The 20820-nt window shown below is 43.9% G+C and overlaps 1 protein-coding gene and 1 long non-coding RNA gene across 14 annotated transcripts in view; one reads left to right on the plus strand and one right to left on the minus strand.

Annotated features, from left to right (window-relative positions):
• Positions 1-1045: 1045 nt before the first annotated feature.
• Positions 1046-11472, plus strand: LOC131134725 (uncharacterized). Its single transcript, XR_009131463.2, has 5 exons — positions 1046-1114; positions 3282-3426; positions 3635-3808; positions 6109-6307; positions 10246-11472. It is a non-coding gene; the product is annotated as an uncharacterized LOC131134725 (long non-coding RNA).
• magi1b (membrane associated guanylate kinase, WW and PDZ domain containing 1b) overlaps positions 7761-20820 on the minus strand; it is a 115430-nt gene continuing 102370 nt past the window's right edge. For 7 of the 13 annotated variants that reach the window (XM_058080229.2, XM_078794860.1, XM_058080205.2 and 4 more), the window contains 6 exons: positions 18556-18759; positions 15969-16062; positions 15619-15706; positions 14753-14896; positions 12607-12745; positions 7761-9440 (listed from right to left, as the gene is read on the minus strand). In XM_058080229.2, the coding sequence (XP_057936212.2) occupies positions 8194-9440; positions 12607-12745; positions 14753-14896; positions 15619-15706; positions 15969-16062; positions 18556-18759 (1916 nt within the window). In that variant the 3' untranslated portion in view covers positions 7761-8193. Of the gene's footprint in view, positions 9441-10764; positions 12746-14752; positions 14897-15618; positions 15707-15968; positions 16063-18555; positions 18760-20820 lie in introns of those variants that run through there. The other 6 variants (XM_078794863.1, XM_058080269.2, XM_058080277.2 and 3 more) reach the window with 5 other exon arrangements.

Here is a 20820-nt window from a genome sequence, read left to right on the forward strand (position 1 = left end):
TATAATGGTGTGAAAAGTGTTTGCTTCCTTCCTGATTTCTTTTTTTTTTGCATGTTTGTAGATCATGAAACAAATTTAAATGTTGTTTAAATGTAATTTACATGTAAATGAGTGAAAAAATCCAAACATTGTTCATTCATTTTCTACCGCTTATGCTCACAAGGGTCACGAAGGTGCTGGAGCCTATCCCAGCTGTCTGGTACACCCTGGACTGGTGGCCAGCCAATCACAGATCACATATAGACAAACAACCATTCACACTCACATTCATACCTATGGACAATTTGGAGTCGCCAATTAACCTAGCATGTTTTTGGAACGTGGGAGGAAACCGGAGAAAACCCACTTGCAAACTTGCAAACTCCACACAGAGATGGCCCAGGGTGGAATTGAACTTGAGTCTCCTAGCTGCGAGTCCTGCGTGCTAACCACTTGTTCTCCATGCAGCCAAAAAGTGATTGTTTCTTTGTTAAAAGAGAACTTAACTAACATTAATTTTGATCTATCAGTCAGGAAACGGTTATAAAGCCATTTCTAAAGCTTTGGGACTCCAGCAAACCACAGTGAGAGCCATAATCAAGAAGTGCTGAAAACATGGAACAATGGTGAACCTTCTAAAATGACTCCAAGCGAGCCACGACAACTCATCCAAAAGGTCACAAAAGACCCCACACAACAACATTCAAAGAACTGCAGTTCTCACTTACCTCACTTAAGATCAGTGTTCATGACTCCACCATAAGAAAGACACTGGGCAGAAACGGCCTGCATGGCAGAGTTCCAAGATGAAAACCACCAAGACGTTCCACACCTTACATAAAAAGATACAATAAGTTAACATGGTTAAAACTGTTTAAATACATAAATATGTTTAAAGCAGTTAAAGGTAGTAATAATTCATGTCTGATATATAAAATTCTGTTTTTTTAATATGTTTTTGTCTAAAATAATCCAAGTCTCGATGTTTGTTGTTTGGGTGTAATACCGCAAAGTCCACTAGGGGTGCTAGTAGCGATAGTGGCATAGAGTAGGTGATAAAACGACTGAAGAAGAAATCCTGATGGTGAATACACGTCAAGTCATCGTGTATTGTCCTCATTATTCTGTACCACAGGTTAGTATAAAATATAAATAATTTATACAAAGAGTGTAGAAATTTGCTAGAGTAAACAGCTGACTGCAAAGTGGTTTGTTATCAAATGTTTTGTCGAGCATTTGAGCACATGTGAAATGGCTAATGCTAGCAGGCATTAATGTATGGGCGAATAGCATTAAGTAGGCTAATTGCAATATGTGAAACGTGTTACTGATATTATTGTACAAAAGATATGTGAAAAGTATACATTAGCTGTGGAAATTGTCACTAGATTGACATGTAAAGACAATGTCTTACCATCACAAATGCTATTGAATAACTGTTTAGCTGTTCAAATGTTTGTTTAACCGATACTGCTGGAAACAAAAGGGCAACTGTTGGTGTAGTCATGGTATGACATCTGAAGTGTTGTTATTGTTGTTATTGTATATACGCAGAGGAAGAATAACTCCTGATGGTGAATACATGTCAAGTCATTGTGGATTGTCTTCCTTATTCTGTACCACTGCGGAGGGGCAACACCGGCAGCACTCATACGCCTATTTTCCCAAACACAACCTCTGGATATGAGGCTGAGCACGTGTAGTATTTGGCTGTTCTGAGTGGAAGCTGTCCTGTGTGCCCTGAATTAGCGCCGTCTTTCCTTTTGCTCTTTCCTGCAATTACCACATGCCAAGCAGTTGTTCGAGAGAAAGTACTATTGATCTGTGGGCTCAGTAAGCAAAGCACAACAAGCTTTAAATAAAGTTAACATTCATTTGCTCCGTTCCCGTGCACTTGAATGTTGTAATACTCAATCTGTCAGTGTAGACCTCCTTAGATCAGCACTAAACTGTGGTATAGCATGATACATACATGCAGTGGCCGGGAAGTTCAAAAGCATGGAGGTGCTACCAGAAGACAGGCCAGGATAAGATCAGTGTCTGCTTCCTTTCTGCTCAAATAGTCAGAAACCGACTCAGCGAGGGGCTGACGCTCACAGCGTGCACCGTGTAACCTGCAGGAGAACACCAGAATTGGCAGATTTGTTATTGGCATCCTGTTATCTTCACAGTTGAGAGCAGGTTCACGTTGAGGCTGAGAACATCTCACAGTCGTGAGAGTCTGGAGGCATTGTGGAAAATGTTCCGACGTCTCCATTTTCCAGCATGGTTTTGGCATGTCCTGGAGCCCCCCCCCCCCCCCGCGGATTCACTCGACGTGTCATCGGGTCCCTTTCTCATACCATATGATGGTGCTGTGGAAATGCTCAGTCTTAGGTGGGTGGAATCTGTCCGTGCTTCCTGGATGACGAAGGCATTTATACTGTTGATGATCTGTATCATGTATTTTTGCATGACATGATCCAGGTTTGGGAGAAGATACCCTATAGGAGACCTTTCATCTCATCAGGAACATGCCCGGTCGTCTTAGGGAGTGCATACAGACAGTTGGAGGGCATGCACACTGTAGAACCACTTGTCAAGAAGATATTTTAAGCCCTGTTTCAATGCAATAATAAATGAAGTTTGTCAAGTTGAATACAGTAATCCCTCACTTATCGCAGTTAAATGGTTCCAGACCCAACCAGGTTCCAGATTCTGTATTTATTAATGGAATATTTTTGTTTAGAATCTAAATATTAACTAACATGCCTTTTCAATTGTATTACCCAATATACAGTAGTAGACTGTAGTAGTAAGAGTAATTAAGCCATTTAAGACAGAATAAATAAGTGTGTTGCTATTAATGTGCTCTTTCGGGGAGCAGAGTGAGTGGTGGACCGAAAGTGACACTGGGGGGGTTCAGAGTTGAGTTCAGCTTGCCATGAGTTATGACTGTGACATTGGTCTGTGTTTTTATTAGGGAGATTCTGCAAATCGGCATTAGAAGCCTGTGGTTTGGTGACACCTAGTGGCCAGTGTAGAATACGCCATTTTTGAATGTATCTTCTGAATAACTTTGTAATTGAGTTCATTTAGCCATTTTTATATTTGAAAATTCCTGATTTAGGCAAAATATGCAACATTAGGTTAAATCTGCATATGTTTTCACCAATAATAGGCCGTATTCCACCACAAAATAGTAAGACATATTCATTGATACATTTTGGAAAAACTATGATATAGTGACGCTGCTAAATTGGAAACCCAAAGTGGCGCGGAGCGACTGTATTTCCTTTGTAATGTGTTGTCATATTTTACAGGTGTACCTCTTCAATCCATCCTGCTGTGAGTGACGGAGCTAAATGTACGTGCACTATATCTCCCCGAGCACTGATATTGAAGACACTTGACATCTGAACCCGCTTCCTCTCTCAAGGAAATAAAAAAGATGAATTCAGCACCCAGGTTGGTAGACACGTACAGTATCAGGATGAAGAAGCAGTACATGACAGCAGCATGGAGGTCCACAACATGACAACACTTGTCAGACATGACGTGGAGTAGCCATTTTAAAATGCCGAGCACACACGGCTAAAAATACCCATGCACTCCTTTTCTTTGACTTTTTTTTTTCCTCTCTCTCTTTCTCTGCCTTGCGTACACGTCTACAAAGTCAACGGAAGGAAGAGTCGCTTGCATCAGCGTTTCTATGGCAACAGGAGGAGGAGGAGGGTCTCCAAGGTCGGAGCGAGAGCACCTGGAGCTGAGCCCAGAGGAGAACGGAAGCTTAACCTGGCGGGCCGTCGCCGCCGCAAGCTCATTTCTTTTAGAGTCTGCCTCCTGACAGGTGCCCATGTGATAAATTGTCACTACATTCTGGTTGTTAATCATCAGCGGGGTCAAAGAAGCAATACAAAATGTGACTGTGCATTTGATGAGGAGAGGGCGGAGTATGTTCTGATAAAGAGGGAGGGAGCCATTTAAGGAGAGGGGAGGAGAGTGTTTCAGGGAGTGGATGGCATGCATTATTTAGGACTGGCTTCCTCGACTCTGGAGGAGGGAGCGAGACAGGAGAAGGGTTTCCTCCTTTGCGTCCTTATTTGGGCCACAATCCTAATCACGACATCGACATAAATAGTCCATTCATTATTATTAAACGTAAAAATGACATGTATCCGGTCTTGTAATAACACTCTGGGAGCAATGCGGTGCAAGATGTTGGAACGCTATAGAAAGTAGGCCAGAAAAAGCTCTGAAATGTTTTGAGTTTGAACACAACTTTTCATCTCTGCCTTCAATTGGCTCTCATGAGCTGCACAGATTGTGTCCGTGGGGTAATCTGCAATGCATACTTGTGAACACACGCTAGTGAGCACCTTGGAAACTTTATTGGATAGACGTTGAAATCATTTTCACCATTAAAGGGGACCTATTGTGCTTTTTCCACTTTTACGACCTATAAATGTCGTTAGAATGTTGCATTCTCGTGTTAAACCATGCCAAAGGTTCAGATAATCAAGTTTGCGCATTTGGAAGTGAGCCCTGAAAGAAGTTTGGGATGGCTCAAAACGCTCGGTTTCAGAAGGTGTGGTAAAACTGACCCTTTGTGATGTCACAGAGGGGCAGACTTCCTTATATGGGCATGACTGTAAGTCGTTTAAGCACTCCTCCCTCCTCCAAGCTCTCTGCTCCTCTGTTTACTTGTTAGCAAAGCCAAATTTGTTTACAATTTCCAAAGGCGCCAACATCAGGCACAAGTGGTTGGAGTTCCTGATTCACTACCAGCAACAGAAATGTATTTTAATCCGTCAACAGTATTTCACAGATGGGCCGTTATGCAGCTGGACTAGCCCCCAAACTTGCTAAAGCCTTTCTAACGTTACTTGGTTGTGTGGAAGAGTCAGAATAGTAATCAGTAAGTAACGATTTATCCGTGTTCTAACTGTCTTTATTTTGTATACGTCATGGAACATTATAGCTTGTCTGTGTAGCATTATAGAGTGCGCATACAGAGAGTTGGGTTGCTAATAACAGTCATCACAGTTAGTAGCCATGTTATATGTACATTACCGATATTGTAGAAATGCTAAAATGCTAAAGCTACTTACCATTGAGAGAAGTCTTGAAGTAACATTTTTTCTTGAGAAACTTTGGACTGTCCAGGCATTGTTTTGATGCAAAACCCTGATTCTGCCGATTCCCTTACAAAAAACAATAGTAATACTAATTACTAGTAATACTAGTAATAGTATAGGAAATCTCCCCTGCACTGGTTGAATTTTTGGCTAAAAAGTTCCAGAATCTTTTTGTATCGCATCATTCTAAATGAACCAATATCGTCCTTGAATCGTATGTGCAACAATGAATACAGTCGTTATTAAAACGAAGCGTTACACCCCCACTGCTTTTGTGACTTCAGAAAAAAGGATTTATTGCCATCAACTCGCAGAAACTGTCATCCGACAAACAAATATGGCGCCCCATGATCCCCCCCCCTCCCTTTGGTTAAAATTTGAACCTCTGCGAAGGTCTGTGTTGATGCTGGTGAGGATGCATGAGGAGGAGGAGGAGGACAGTAAATGGAGACAATATGAGCGAGGGGGGGGGCTAAAGTGAGCCGTGAGAGGATGTGATGACAGCACACGTTGAGCTTTGATGTTGGCGCAAGATGGAAGCTCTTGGCTTCAAAGGCTTTATCTCTTCACACACTTTGGGACAACAAAGTCATCCTCGTTGTTTGCACCAAATAAACCCTGAAGGCCTCAAAGTCCCACCAACGCCATGTGGGCGTGTATACACAAAATATCAGAAAAGTAGCTGCAAGAAAAGGAAATTATCTCATCAATAATACGTTACTTATTTCTGTAGATCCATCCAGGTCATCTGCAAAGGTTGAATAGAGGCAGCTGGATTCTTCTTCTTTTACCTTTCATCTAAACTGGGGGGGTGGTGGTCACAACGGGGTTATCATTGTGTTGGTGACGGTTGAGCATAAAACAGCAGCTGCTTAGTGGCCACATTGGAAGGGGTAGAAACCTTTGGACGTTGTTGGATGCAGATCTTCTGGTTTAGGGAGGGGCTTCTTCATGCTTCATGCTCTTTTAAAAATGTCTGTATCTGTCTATCACGTTCCCTGTCCTCCTGCAGGAACACCTCTGATACTTTGCCATAGAAGTCTGATCATCTCTTGGAGCTTGGATAGATAATCCTGCATTTTGGAGGTCAAATTCATTCATTCCTCTCTATGGAAGGACGGCAGTGACAAGTACCTCAACACCTCACCTCCTGTACCCAGCTTTTTGCTCGAAGACAGCTGGGATAGGCTCCAGCACCCCCCATGACCCTTGTGAGTACAAGCGGTAGAAAATGAATGACTGCCTCACCAGCCTTCCCTGACTGCACATTTTAGGATTTTTGTGGTTGTGTTTACTTGGCTCAGGCAAAAATAGATTTCTTCTGATGTAAAAATAGGAAGGAATCATTTCACTGATCGTACTTCTCACGTCTAATGTTTTTTTTTTTTTACGTTTTGAGACATTTTCTTCACTAGTACCGTGACTACCACCTTGTATCTGTATCATACTTAATGTCGCTAATGCTAAGAGTCAACGCCAGTTGGTGCCAGTTCGCGGCAATGCAATTTGCTGAGTGTCACCAATAAGGTGCCTAGTGGTGTCCAGTGGCTCAAACTGCCTCCCAACTGGCTTGTGGTGGCCCGTAAAAATTGAGTTTAGCGGCAAGAAAATTTCAAAATGTTTAAAATCTTAGTTGCGTCACTTACATCAAGCAATCAGCACGAAGTGTCCACCAAGTGAAACCAAATGTTGCAAATAATCCGCCTATTGGAATCCACTGGAATGTAATGGCGCGAGCCAAGTTATGCCAATGATGCTAGGAGTCCACTGGGCCGGCACCAATGGGTGCCAGTTCGCCGTTTTCGCCCAGATTATGTAACTGGTGCGTAGTGGCTCGCTGTGGCGCCGAATTACATGTTGCCATGTTGCCGTTATTTGGCGCCACAGCGAGCCACTGCGCTCCAATTACATAATCTTTGGCGCAAACTGGCAACCAGTGGACTCCTAGCATAACAGTGATATAATAAAATGGAAGGAATTAGGATTTTTTTTAAAAATCTGAATAATTATTTTTTAAGGGCGGCACGGCGGTCGAGTGGTTAGTGCGCAGATCTCATAGCTAGGAGTCTAGGGTTCGATTCCACCCTTGGCCATCTCTGTGTGGAGTTTGCATGTTCTCCCCGTGCATGCGTGGGTTTTCTCCGGGTACTCCGGTTTCCTCCCACATTCCAAAAACATGCTAGGTTAATTAGCGACTACAAATTGTCCATAGGTATGAATGTGAGTGTGAATGGTTGTTTGTCTATATGTGCCCTGTGATTGGCTGGCCACCAGTCCAGGGTGTACCCCGCCTCTCGCCCCGAAGACAGCTGGGATAGGCTCCAGCACCCCACCGCGACCCTTGTGAGGATAAGCGGTAGAAAATGAATGAATGAAATTATTTTTCATTTGTTGAATATATTATTTTTATTTTAACATCACCATCATCATAATTGAACTTTCCCCCTTCATTTAAAATGATCACCTCTGAATGTACACATACTGCAAACTGTCAAAAAATATACAAACAAATGCAGGCTTGTGCTATAGTCTGGTAAATGTCTATAAAACAGTGGCACTGGGAGAAAGACAGACAGACAGAGAAAGAGAGAGAAAGACAGACAGACAGTAAGAGAGAGAGAGAGAGAGAGACCAGTAAAGACATGCACACCATCACTGGGAGGTCTCCCAGTGAGGCAGGTGTGTGGTACTTCCATGGAATCTTTGTGGAAAAGTACAGACATTTTATCATTACAGTATATGACAGCGCAGCACAAAACGCCTGCCGAGTATCAAATAAAAAAAAAAAATGTCAATGGAACTGTTAGGCACATCATTGTTTTTTATGCTTTTACATTTTATGGAAAAGTCCGGATGACTCTAAATGTGGAATGGGATCCAAATCAAAAGGGGAAAAAGGAAAATAATACAAAAAAAAACCCCAAAACAGAAGCACTGTCTTGGTTGTAACCGAACATTGTTACATCACGTTATCAAATCGGCGTGCAAGTGTTGTCTTATTTGTGGACTCAAATCGTGTTCCGTTCTGCTGAAGCAGCTTCATGGGTTGCGAGCACTTGAGCTGAATTGTGGCTGTGATTGGACGGCCGCTATCCAATCAGATGCTCAGATCTTTGGGGTTGTCCTTGTAGGTCTTCTTGGGCTCCGGAAGCAAAGGCCTGGCTGAGCGGCTGGCGTCGGTCTTGAGAGTGCTGTAGTACTCTCTCACCTTCGCCGCCACAAAGTTGTCGTCATCCTCTTCATCCTCCGAGTCGTCCCTTCTGGGGCTCCTGATCGGGGAGATGTCTCGTCCCAGGCTGCGGGTTCTGTACTGCGGTTCCGGGGTGGAACCTCTGCTGGCGTAATGTCTGTCCCTGTCCGCTCTCTCCGGCGAACGCCCCCTCAGCAGCGAGGTGTACCTCCTGTACGCCGAGTCGGACTCAGGGGTTCGCACTCTGGGCAGGGAAGCATTCCGGTAGTTGTCTCTCTGGTTGCGATTCGCAATGTCCTTCAGTAGGCTGTCCCCTCGGTAAGCTCTCTCCATGGAGGACGATCTGGTCAGGAGGCTGTCCTCCAAGAACGGGCGCTCCTCCTTGGCCAGGGGTGGTAGTGTGACGTCTCTGTTGAGGCGGCCCAGGGCGGACGGCTCACGGAGGACGTCCTCAAAAGCGAGGCTTGGTTCAGGAGACGACTCCTTCAATACTGCCTCGTCCACGTTTGGCTTCTCGTTGCCGCGGCGCCTCTCTCCCTGCGGAGAGCCGTATCTGCGGTAGGGATCCAGGGAGTGGGCATGGCGTCTGGTAGGGGAATGGTGGCGAGAGCGATGGGGCGACCTGTGGCGGTGAGGTGAACGGCGAGGTGAGCGGTGTGGCGAGCGGTGCGGCGAACGGTGTGGCGAACGGTGTGGTGAACGGTGGCGACGGGGAGAGTGGTGACGGTGGTGTCGTTCAGGAGAACGATGACGATGTCCCCCATGACGGCCATCCAGGGCGTTTTCTGCACTGTGCGACCGTTTGTACCCCTTATCAGGGGAACGCCGGCGCCCGTGATGATGCCCACTGGAATGGTGATGCCCGTACTTTCCCTTCTCATCCTTCTTCTTCTTGAACAGATTGATCTTCCCGGGGGATTTTGTCCTTTTGTATTTTCCTGTGCTGGTTTTCTTGTGAGGAGAGCGGTGGCGGTGATGGGAATGGTGCTTGCCGGTGCCCGAGGAGTGGTGGGTCGTCTGCTTCCTGCTCTGGGATGAGTGTTGGGGTTCTGGGTTGTAGCTTTGCTCCGACGGCTCATTGAACGGCGGCACGGAGCTCACTTCCGCAGCGTTTTGTAACCCTGAGGCTGCGCTGCTGTCGATGTGGGTGCCGTCTGCAACACAGTGTGACATTCAGACGAGGGCGGGACAGCTGGCGTCTCGTTAAACAACCATGACCATGCTGAATGAGTCGGATGGGAAGCATGAAAGCCATTCGCATGTAGAAACCAGCAAGGATGACGAGTAGTTAGATAGCGACAGCGGCAGGTGAGCTTTTTTCAAAAGTAGAAGCGACACTATGACAACAAACCTGCGTCCCCGCGGGCTTCGCCTCGTGGATGCAGACGTCAGCACCGGGCTGTCGCTTGTTGACGACTTTTGTACTGATTAGCCATGCTTTCATGCACTCTCATGAAATGTTAGGATCCCCCAAAAAATTAATCATCACTTCAATAAAATGTTGAAAGATTAACCTGTGATGATGAAGCACCGATAGTACAGTTTTACGCCTTACGTCCATCTAAGTCCCAAAAACTAAAAACAGGACAGGATGGGAAGGATGAAAACAAATATCTTAATCATTCCAACTCTCTGATACGGAAGTCATTTACAACACGATATGTTCATCTGAGAGACTGTTCTTCCTGTGTGGGTGCTATTTCAAATGGACGCTCTCCTTAAAGGGATAGTTCGGATTTTTGACATGAACTTGTAAGACATCCCCATCATCGGTGTAGTACATCGACGGTGACTTGATCCTGTGAGCCCAGTTTTGGCCAGTTGAGAAACATAGGTCCGGTTCATTGCAGGGGCTACTTAAGTATAGAGTTTGATTTCTCAAAACAATATGTGTTCAAAAGAGTAACGCACATGCAGGAAAAAAGTCAGCCTTCACAAATCAATTGGTTTTTCTTCCAGTTGTCCGTTGTATACGTGATGAGGATGCATCCGATGCGAGCGTCACAGCCATCCTGGATGAAGATGCGAGGGTGGCAGCCATCTTCTTCACATACACAACACAACAATGGACACCCGATGCTAATTTGTGAGGTTGGATTTTTTTCTTTTACTCTTTTGAATGCATTTGTTTTGAGAAGCCAAACTCTTTACTTAAGTAACCCCTACCGTATACCGGAACTACATCCAAGTTCACAGGACCAATTGGGGGGTAAGTCACTATTGATGGACTACACTGCTGATGGGGATGCCATACAAGCTCATGTTAAAAAAAAAATCCAAACTATCCCTTTAATGGATCTGTGACAAGGGTCTATGAACCACGTTAATTACATTCAGCATCTATTTGGGACGTAGAAGAAAATATTAAATATTTGATATTGATATTTTGGTCAAAAACAACTATATGTCCATTTTTGCACAAAATCCTGTGAAATATTCCATAAAAGGCTCCGTTTGTCCAATACCCGCTTCTAGGCTTTAGTGTAGAATATCAATGAAAAGCACACAAGTGTCGGTTCCTAGCGAGGATACGAAGTCTGATTGAAAAGGACAAAATGTCACATAGAGGCGAACGGCTGCAGGTGCAGCACAACCACAGCGACTTAAGGCGGCGGTGCTGGCAATGCATTCTGGGTGGATGGATTTGTATGCACGGGACAATAGAGCACAGGCAGGTGAGGCCACAGCACAGAGACCAGGATGGACAGAGCAAGAGAGAGAGGGAAAAAAAAAAAAAGAGGGTCTGAACGACAGCGGAGGACAGTTACAAACCGTGATTTGATTTTGGAGGACGGAGGCCTCCCCCATCTTGTCATTTCTCAAACATGCAGTGAGATGGGGAGCCACCGCCCCTGAAGGAAGACAACAGCCCCAGCGCAATACCACACCAAGGAGGATAAAAAACAGATAAAAGAGAAAGAGAAAGAGGTTTTAGATCACCAAACTTGAAGAAAGAAAGATTATTGCCTGTATTGATTTTCAATGAAAAATGTGTTTATTTTTAATAACCCCGGTCATTCAGAGTAATGAGACAGTCCAGGAAGTTGCCCAAAAACCCCCCTCGGTGGAAACCAGCGATTACAGAAAGGAGACCCGAAACAAGTTCACCCACACAAACACACTTAGCAAGCGGCAAAGACATGTCAGACCCACACACACACACACACACACACACACACACATACAACAGCATACAAGTCAGTTTTACAGTTTAGACAGGAATCAAAGAAACATCAGCAAGCCTGTCAAAGGTTGTGCCAACAAAAAGTGTAAAAAAAAAAAATAATAAAAAAATGACAAAAAATACAAGGTCACATGATGCCATAGTGGTAGCGCAAATCAAATCACTTGTCAGGACAGGCAAACGTAGCTCCACTCCAAAAAACAAAATACTGTACATTGAACATGACTTGTGACTATCAATCATAACTGCTCAAACAATTAAAATAAAAAAATTCCATAAATATTATGGAAAATAGACAAAGAAAAAAGATCAAATTTACACTGTTGACAAGGTCATGCAGAAATAGACTATCCATTTATATGTGGCTTCACTTCATGGCTCTGTACACAGAACAAAAATACTTGTAAAAATGCCTCTATTTCTTTATCTCTGTACAAAACCTCTATATAGGATATAGGGGGAGGGGGGGCTTGTTCATTTGATGCATACGGGATGGGAGTTCCTATTGTCACAGCTTTTCATGGATATCAACAGTGGGTGCAAAAGAACGGGAATAGTGAGTCATGTCAAGGACAGTATGTGAGATTCTCTCTTTAACAAGCCTTCCATTTGTGGTTCCCACTTAAAGTTCAGTAGCTTACATTCACCTTCAATAAATAGCATAAATATGTTTGTGACAAGCTGCGTTCAAGAGAAACTCCCTCGTTATAAGAAAGGGATGGATTGGTCAAGTTTGGAATCGCACCCGTCACCTAAAATGAATAATTCCTTCACTGTAACCTTGTAAACAGTTTATGTGGGATCAGACGCAGCACCCTGGAGGAAAGGTCCCAGCAGAGACTGTCTCTGCCCCGACGATGAAAAGTGACAGTGGGATGACATGAAGAGAGGGTGACACAGCAGGACGGGCAAGAGCACCCCACCCAAAAAAAAAAAAAAAAAAAAAAAAAAGCTGAAAAAGTGTGACCGCCACCAGAAAGACACCACCCAACCATCTCCAACCAGGGTTCCCGGACGGGGATTTGGTTTCTTTCCCTCCCTGCCCTCAAACCACCACCGTCCACTGACTGGCCGTCCCTTCCCAGCTCAGGGTGTGAAGATGGGGGAGAATGGAATGTTTTCGTAGATTGACCCACCATATTCGGGCACCGAGCCGTCACCCCTCTTGAGCATCAGATGGACGCGTCGGCCTCCGCTTTTAATGAGCTCGATGGCTCGGGAATGCTTCATGCCCTTGGTGCTCTCGCCGTTGATCTCCAAGATCTCATCGCCAACCTGGGGGGGATGGGGAAGACGAGGATGAGACGAGATGGGAGCGGCAGAGAGTGGGAGGATGGGTGAGGATGGGTGATGCGGGTGAGGATGACGAGCGGAAGAGGTGTGAATCAGAGGAAGACAAAAAGTATTCCACAAAACAAGCCGGAGTGGGAAAGAATGTACACACGAGTAAAAAGAAGACAGAAAGGTGGCAAAATGTTGTAACACATCCAGGCTTTGAGTGACATTTCCTCTCTAGTTGTTTTTTTTTTTTGCTCCCCAAAACTAGGTAGGACACGGGGTGTCACAAAAGTGTGAAGAAGAGCGCGGAAGATGTGAAAATGAGGCTGGAAAAAAACAGAATATCACACATTTTCTTCCCCCCTTTTCCAAGTTCTGAAAGCGTATTCCTCCGAGGCACAATATGGTTCTTCCTAACATTCCAATATTGATATTTACACTACCAAAATGCACTCGCTATACGTATATTTATTTAGCCTCCCCGTAACATTCTTACAAACTGTATGATCTCATCAAGAAAAGGTTATTCATTAAATGTACGTAATCTGTCAGTGGGTAATAAAATTAGTGATGCTATGCTCTCAAAGCAGCTTGGTCAGGCCCCGGGGGGGGGGGGGCAATGGTGTTCACGTTCATAGCTTGTGGTAATTGGCGGGGGAACATAATGTACGTACATTTCTATTGACAGATAATTGTATTCACTGGAATGAATAGTTTATGAGGCAATCTATGCGGCCTCTCTGTTAGCAGCGTGTTGACATAAATACATTAGCACCCGTCTACATGGGGGGCCACTTAATCATTTACATATTGGTCATTAGGTATGACTTCATTTCAATAACAGGCGGTATTATTACTATTATATTACATGAAACATGGTAGCAGGATGACACAATGGATACCATTCTGAGCATTGAACTTTTCAGGTTAATAATAGCAGAACAGATGGTATATAATAACATTTCCAATAAACAGGATGCTTTCTACCTATAATAACGCTAGATTCAAAGTACCGAATTTTCCATTTGCAAATGAAAGGTTGATGCAGCAGCATGCCACATTAAGGTGGCGCTGCAGTGATGTGTTCAGGTCCTTTAACTAAACAGTGAGGTTTATGTGGTAATATTAACAATATATAAAACACATATATACAGTCACAGAAAAAAATTATTCAGTTTAGTCATCCATTTTAATGCCTGGTACATTTGTTTGGGCAGATATAATGATGACAGAAATAGACTATTATGCTTTTTTTCCCCCACTTTTCCGACCTAAATGTAGTTAGAATGTTGTATTCTCGTGTTAAACCATGCTAAGGTTCAGATAGGTTTGCGTATTTGGAAGTTCGGGATGGTTCAAAACGCTCCGTTTCAGAACGTGCGGTAAAACTGTTCCTTTGTGATGTCACAGAAGGGCGGACTTCCTTATATGGTTCATAGCTGGGAAGCACTTTGAGTGTGTGACCCGGAGGCGGGCCCGGAAATTAAAAACAGACCATTTTTGTCAGGAAGCACAAATCAAAGGAAATACAAAAGAACGGATTCAGATTCTGCAAGATCTAGAAAGTTTTTTGTGCGGGTTATTGTGTGTCGCTGCTCTATAGGAGCCCACAACTCAATACAAAAGGTTGAAAAAGCATAATAGGTCCCCTTCAGGAGCTGATATCTAGCCACTTCCATAGTTTTCTTGATAATAGTTTTTTTTTTTTTTTTAGCTTTTTCCACCTTTTGTATTGAGTTGTGGGCTCCTATAGAGCAGCTACACACAATAACCCGCACAGAAAACTTTCTAGATCTTGCAGAATCTGCACCTATTCCTTTGTATTTCCTTTGATTTGTGCTTCCTGCCAAAACGGTCTGTGTTAATTTACGTCCCGCCTCCAGGCAGTTGTTCCACCAATAGCTATAGTAGCCAAATAAGAAAAATCACGTCATTATCATTTTTGTTCAAACAAATGTACCTTTAGTTATTATGTCTGAGGTAATATTTGAATTTTTTTTTTACCCTCATTTTCCCGTTGCGGACGGCAGCTCCATCCTCCGCTAGTCTCAGTACGTAAAGGTCCATGTTGTATTCCCTTCCTCCCCGCAGACTGAAGCCGAATCCTTTGCTATCTCTCTCCAGGTCTGCTGAGTAAAACTCTGAATCCTAATGGAGGCAGAGAGGAAAATGGAGAAGAGAAAAAAAAAACATCAAGGTCACTTTTGTGAATCAGATATGAAGATATGTGTGTTTTCTTTCTGGTGGGCTCCAATTTCAGCTGCATGGAACAAAGGCCACCCTCGGTGACGTTGCACCAATACAATACAATAGCTGAGCAAGGCCGTATGTATGATGGATGTATGATGTGTGTGTGTGTGTGTGTACGCAGGTGTAAGGATTGTGAATTATTGATGCGCTGAGCTTTGGGCGGAGGCGTAGGAGGAGGAGGAGTGGTGTCGCAGTGCATTGCAAGGACAGTCAGACAGCTCCTTCTCGTCCTCACACCTTCCTAATCTTCTCTGCTGAGCGATCAATGCTATCTGGAGAAGCCATCTCCACACAGCTCCGCATTAATTCAACAGCGTACACGGCGGACCGAGGGGTTACTTTGAAAGTAAACAGGCTTTCCCTAATGCAAAAAATGTCGATAACGCCAGCAGGCAGCTGTAAAGAGAAATATAAGTAAATAAAAATACAGCTTGTTTGTCCTTGGCTTGGCAGAAGGAGAGATTATTTGATGCACTGACGGTTAGAGGACAAATTGGTTTTGTGTCTGTGAAGAGCACCAATGGACCTAAACAAGGATGAGTGGGGATGGAGTGGAAGGGCGTATAAATGGATGGATGGGTGGATGGATGGATGGGGAGTCAGGTGATTTGATATCTTACCTGGTTTGAGACTTGTGTTGGGAGCTGTGGGGGAGGTGCTTGTGGGGCTTTGAATTCAAATGATTCCTGTTTTGGTTTGGTATTGTTTCTGAAACAGAAATATCAATTTTTTTGTTCATTAATTCATGAAAAGACAGCAGAGCATCATAAAAACATGTAAAAAGATAACTGTACAATGTTAAATTTGTGGAAAATGGTGGGAAAAAAAATTCTTATAGTCACTGAAATGTCAGAAGTGATGACCATTTCACCAACAACTAATAATTTGTACAACAAATTACAAAATCCTAGCAAACATCTCTGCAAGTTCAACACATATCCTACACATATGCTTTTTTATTGCTTTTTACCTGGCCTCAGGTGCTGCCTGTTGCTGGGGCGTGTGGGTGGTTGTTATGGTGGCAATCTTCTCCGCATTGGTCAGCAAAGACGCATTCGACGACTCTGTCAGTGCCACAAAATCACAGAAGAGTCAAAAAAAAGAGAAAACTTTTTTTGAAACAAACTTATCAAGCCACCAGAAATCAAAGAAATTCAAAGAACACTGAAATCATCACACAGCAGCTTAACATTCAAAGGGTAGCTAAGAAACATACAAGACAAGTACCAATACAAGCTTAAAATATGTTATGGTTGCCATCTTCTCCACATTGGTCAGCAAAGACGCATTTGACGACTGTCAGTTTGACAAAATGATAGAAGAAGAGTGAAAAAAAGAGAAAACTCACAAGCTTATCAAGCTATGGGAAATCACAGGAGGCCATTAATATAACAGTCTGACACACCGTCACTGAAATCATCACCCAGCAACTTAACATTCAAAGGGTAGCTAAGAAACATACAAAACAAGTACCAATACAAGCTTAAAATACTATAAATTTAACTTAATTCCCGATATGGCGGACAAGATTTGAGCTTTTTCTACTGTTGATAAGCTTGGGTCGTTCGCCCTAACTGGCGGTCCCTGTAGTTCCCTCAGGACCTCAACGACGAGGGATTCTCTAAAAGCAGTCTGGCAGCCGACACGGTTGAGGTCAGGTGGGTGAATACGACAGCACAAGAGGATGACCTCAACTTGGATGGTTCAAGTCTGGTCATATCACCTCGTAAAAAAAAAACTTAAACTCTATTAGGAAAGCAGGAAGTGAACAAATGTAACAGTTACTGATTGTAAAAGTACCAGATGGAGGGGTAGGATTTAATAAGCTTTGCTTCTTCCTACTCCTTTTCTGGAATGTGGAACTGGGAACTGATTATGTGATGCATTCAATTGTAATCTGATGCATGTTCAAATGAAATAAAACCATTACCATTACCAAGAAAATAAGCTACCTAATAATAATTATTAGTCCATACTCTCCCTTATTACACAAATACACCTCAGCAGATGGATTGGATTTGGGAAAACAATCATCATATGCTCAGAATAACTCGCTTTTATAATAACGGTGGACAAAATATGTCAAGGTTCACCTATGCTGCCAAAGCGAGTGTCAAGTTGCATTTTCCCCGTAAGACGTGTGGAACTCCCACTCCTCCTGTCTGTCTTTGAAACGACAAACATGTACTCGTAGCCTCGGGAGACACAAACATTCCGACATATTCCGCCTGTTATCGTTCCTCGGCTTCAATCATGGGATGTTATCAGTGCATCAAAATGAGCTCCAAGTTGAACAACATCATTATTCCTGCTACAAGAACATTTTTTTCCCTTTTCCAGAACAATGCAATCTCAACCTCTGATTGGGATTCTTCCCGACTCTCTTCGGTGTCTCCTCACTATTCCACTCATGGTCACCCCTCTTCAATATTTATCTCCACTTTGCAGCATCTTGGCTGAACTTGTCCACAGGTCCAAAAAAGTATCATGAGAAGGTACAGGATGAAATGTTCAGGGTGCTCCACAGGTGGGAGGTTCCTGCTCAAATGGTCCCATGTAATCATTTCTGGCTTATACAGAGAAATCTGTTCCATAAATTGTTGGTTCCATCTGTTCCGAGGCATCAATTCACCCCCGACCACACCTTCTGTTCCGTTTAGCGCTCTCCCTCAAATGCCCCGGCTGTTTTCCATCTGGGAATAAATCAAATAAGTTCTCTAACACTTTCTTTTTCACTACGACGACATTCTTTTTGGAGATCACTCAGCGGTTTCTGTCATTTTGTTTTCAGCGTGGATTGAGTAAAGCCAAATAGGAGAGCAAAAAATAAACAAAAATAAAAAAAATATCTGTGGAGGCATTCCGGGAAGCAAAAGTGAGCTTGTATGATGATGGAGGCAGTTGGTCAACCAGACCAGATCAGTCAGTGTCGGCGGAAACTATCACAACTTCACCTCATCGGAGTGAAGCCTCTTTGGTTTTGCTCTTTATTCCAAGTCGAAAAAAAAAAAAAAAAAGGCCTGCTCGCCCATGTGGAAACACAAAGGCCTTGAGAGACACACAAATTAGACACACAATCCGCCGGCTTCATCCCCGTAAAACACAAACTTTCCGACATTTATTTATTTATTTATTTATTTCCCTCCCGCATTCTCTATCCTTGGCAGAGCTTCTCATCAAGCTATCAGCGTGCCAAAAAAAAAAAAAAAAGATATCTTCACCCATTAGAAATGAGTTGGACGTGAGTGATGAGCGGAAAAATAGCTCCAATTTCTAGCAGTGCACAGATTGACGTGGACTAGCGGCTTCGTTGTGCACACAAATGCACTTTAACAATATTTGTATAGCACGCTGGATTCATCTGTCAGCAGGAAGTGGAGAAATTCATGTAGAAAATGGCTCATAAAGTATTTGGAAAATGGCAGGAAATATGAAAAACAAAAGGTGACTGAATGGAGGTCGGATCTATCAGTCGCTACTATCCGATTCACACCGCATTTATGTATCATAACACCATATAATACTTTCATAATCTATCATCAGCTGCTTCGACTCACCGTCTCCAGGAATGATGCGCAGTGTGACAGTATTCCCGGCCTCCTTGATGAGGTTGACGATGTCCGAGTGGGATTTGTTGGTGATGGAGCATCCGTTCACCGCCAGGATGCGATCCCCGACCTTCAGCTTCCCACAGCGGTCCGCAGGGCTCCCCTCAATGATGCGCCCTATTTTGTGAGGCATGGCCACACATGCATTGCCAGCTATGGTCACCAATAACATGATGTGATGTGCATAGCAGAGTAGATTTTTTTGTTGTGGTTGGAGAGGGAAGGATGAAGGAAGAAAATGGGGAAGGGAGCAGAGAAAGAAGACCAGAGGGTTAACAGAAGGTCACCAGCAGCCCACAGCCAAGCCATATAGGAGCCCATCAGAAAATCTGGCCAGGTAGAGCAGGGAATAAGAAATATCATAATGTTGCTTCCTTTCCTGTCTATTTATTCATTCATTCGTTCATTTTCTACCGCTTTTCCTCACAAGGGTCACGGGGGTGCTGGAGCCTATCCCAGCTGTCTTTGGGCGAGAGGCGGGGTACACCCTGGACCGGTTGCCAGCCAATCACAGGGCACATATAGACAAACAACCATTCACACTCACATTCATACCTATGGACAATTTGGAGTCGCTAATTAACCTAGCATGTTTTTGGAATGTGGGAGGAAACCGTATGCACAGGGAGAACATGCAAACTCCACACAGAGATGACCGAGCGTGGAATTGAACTCGGGTCTCCTAGCTGTGAGTCTGCGCGCCTGACCACTTGGCCACCATGCAGCCTATGATCGCAACAATACAGAATAAAAACATTCATTTTCTTCTGCTTTTCCTCACAAGGGTCGCGGGGGGTGCTGGAGCCTATCCCAGCTGTCTTCAGGCGAGAGGCGGGGTACACCCTGGACTGGTGGCCAGCCAATCACAGGGCACATATAGACAAACAACCATTCACACTCACATTCATACCTATGGACAATTTGGAGTCGCCAATTAACCTAGCATGTTTTTGGAATGTGGGAGGAAACCGGAGTAACCGGAAAAAAACCCACGCATGCACGGGGAGAACATGCAAACTCCACACAGCGATGGCCGAGCGTGGAATTGAATTTGGGTGTCCAAGCTGCGAGTCTGCGCGCTCGACCACTTATTCACCGTGCAGCCTATGATCGCAGCAATACAGAATAAAAACATTCATTTTCTACCGCTTATCCTCATGAGGGTCGCGGTGGGTGCTGGAGCCTATCCCAGCTGTTTGGTACACCCTGGACTGGTGGCCGGCCAATCACAGGGCACATATAGACAAACAACCATTCACACTCACATTCATACCTATGGAAAATGTGGAGTCGCCAATTAACCTAGCATGTTTTTGGAATGTGGGCAAAACCCACGCATGCCGAGGGTGGAATTGAACCCTGGTCTCCTAACTGTGAGGTTTGCCTACTAACCACTCGACCACCGTGCAGCCAATTTCTATTTATTTTCTGCACCAAATTTCTAAAAATGGGAATGTTAGTATGGGAGTCTCTGATGACGGGGGGAAAAAAAACGTGTTTTCCTGCTACTTGCACCTGCATGAAGCAGGAGATGACAAACATACATCAGAGCCGATATCTTCCTATCTGCCTTCAGGGCGCCCTGTCTCTCACTTCCCCTTTTCTCTCACTGAGGTCTGACAGCTGTCACTGCATAGCACGTTCCATCTCCATCTTGTTTATCAGTGCTTTTTACGTCTACATTTTAGCCTTAATTCATTCAAAAATAAAAATGTAGCAGTAAAGTTTGCATCCACTTGATGCTATCCGCCATTTGAAATGACATAAAGCTTTTCTACTGGCCCGTGAAAGAGTGAGAAGAGAGAATTGAGCCAAAACTGTGTTTTTTCTTCCCAGCCCACCCACACAGAGAAGCGAGCATGGAGAACAGTGAAATGCCAAAGTGGTGCAGACAGGAAATCATAGCAATAGTGTAAAAAAAAAAGTGTGTACTGCAGTGAAGGCACCACTAACTTCAATAAAAGTATCCCAGTCTCTAACTGTACGACTATCAGGTTCTATATGATATTCTTAGGAAATCAAATGATTTATTTCTTACTGAGGGTGTCTTTGTCGATGGGCGCCATTCCTGCTAGCATAAGCTATTTAAGTTGGGCTGAATAATAAGCGTCTTACGTAAGAGCCACTTCACTTGTGATCAATTATGAAGGCCGTGTGTTGAGTGTGTGAGTGTAGCAGCAGCTGCAAGCGAAGAAAAGGGTTATATTTGACTCA

The sequence above is a fragment of the Doryrhamphus excisus genome, linkage group LG11 (genome assembly GCF_037039965.1).
Source record: "Doryrhamphus excisus strain RoL-2023G ecotype Guam linkage group LG11, RoL_Dexc_Guam_v1.1, whole genome shotgun sequence".
Taxonomy (NCBI): Eukaryota; Metazoa; Chordata; class Actinopteri; order Syngnathiformes; family Syngnathidae; genus Doryrhamphus; species Doryrhamphus excisus.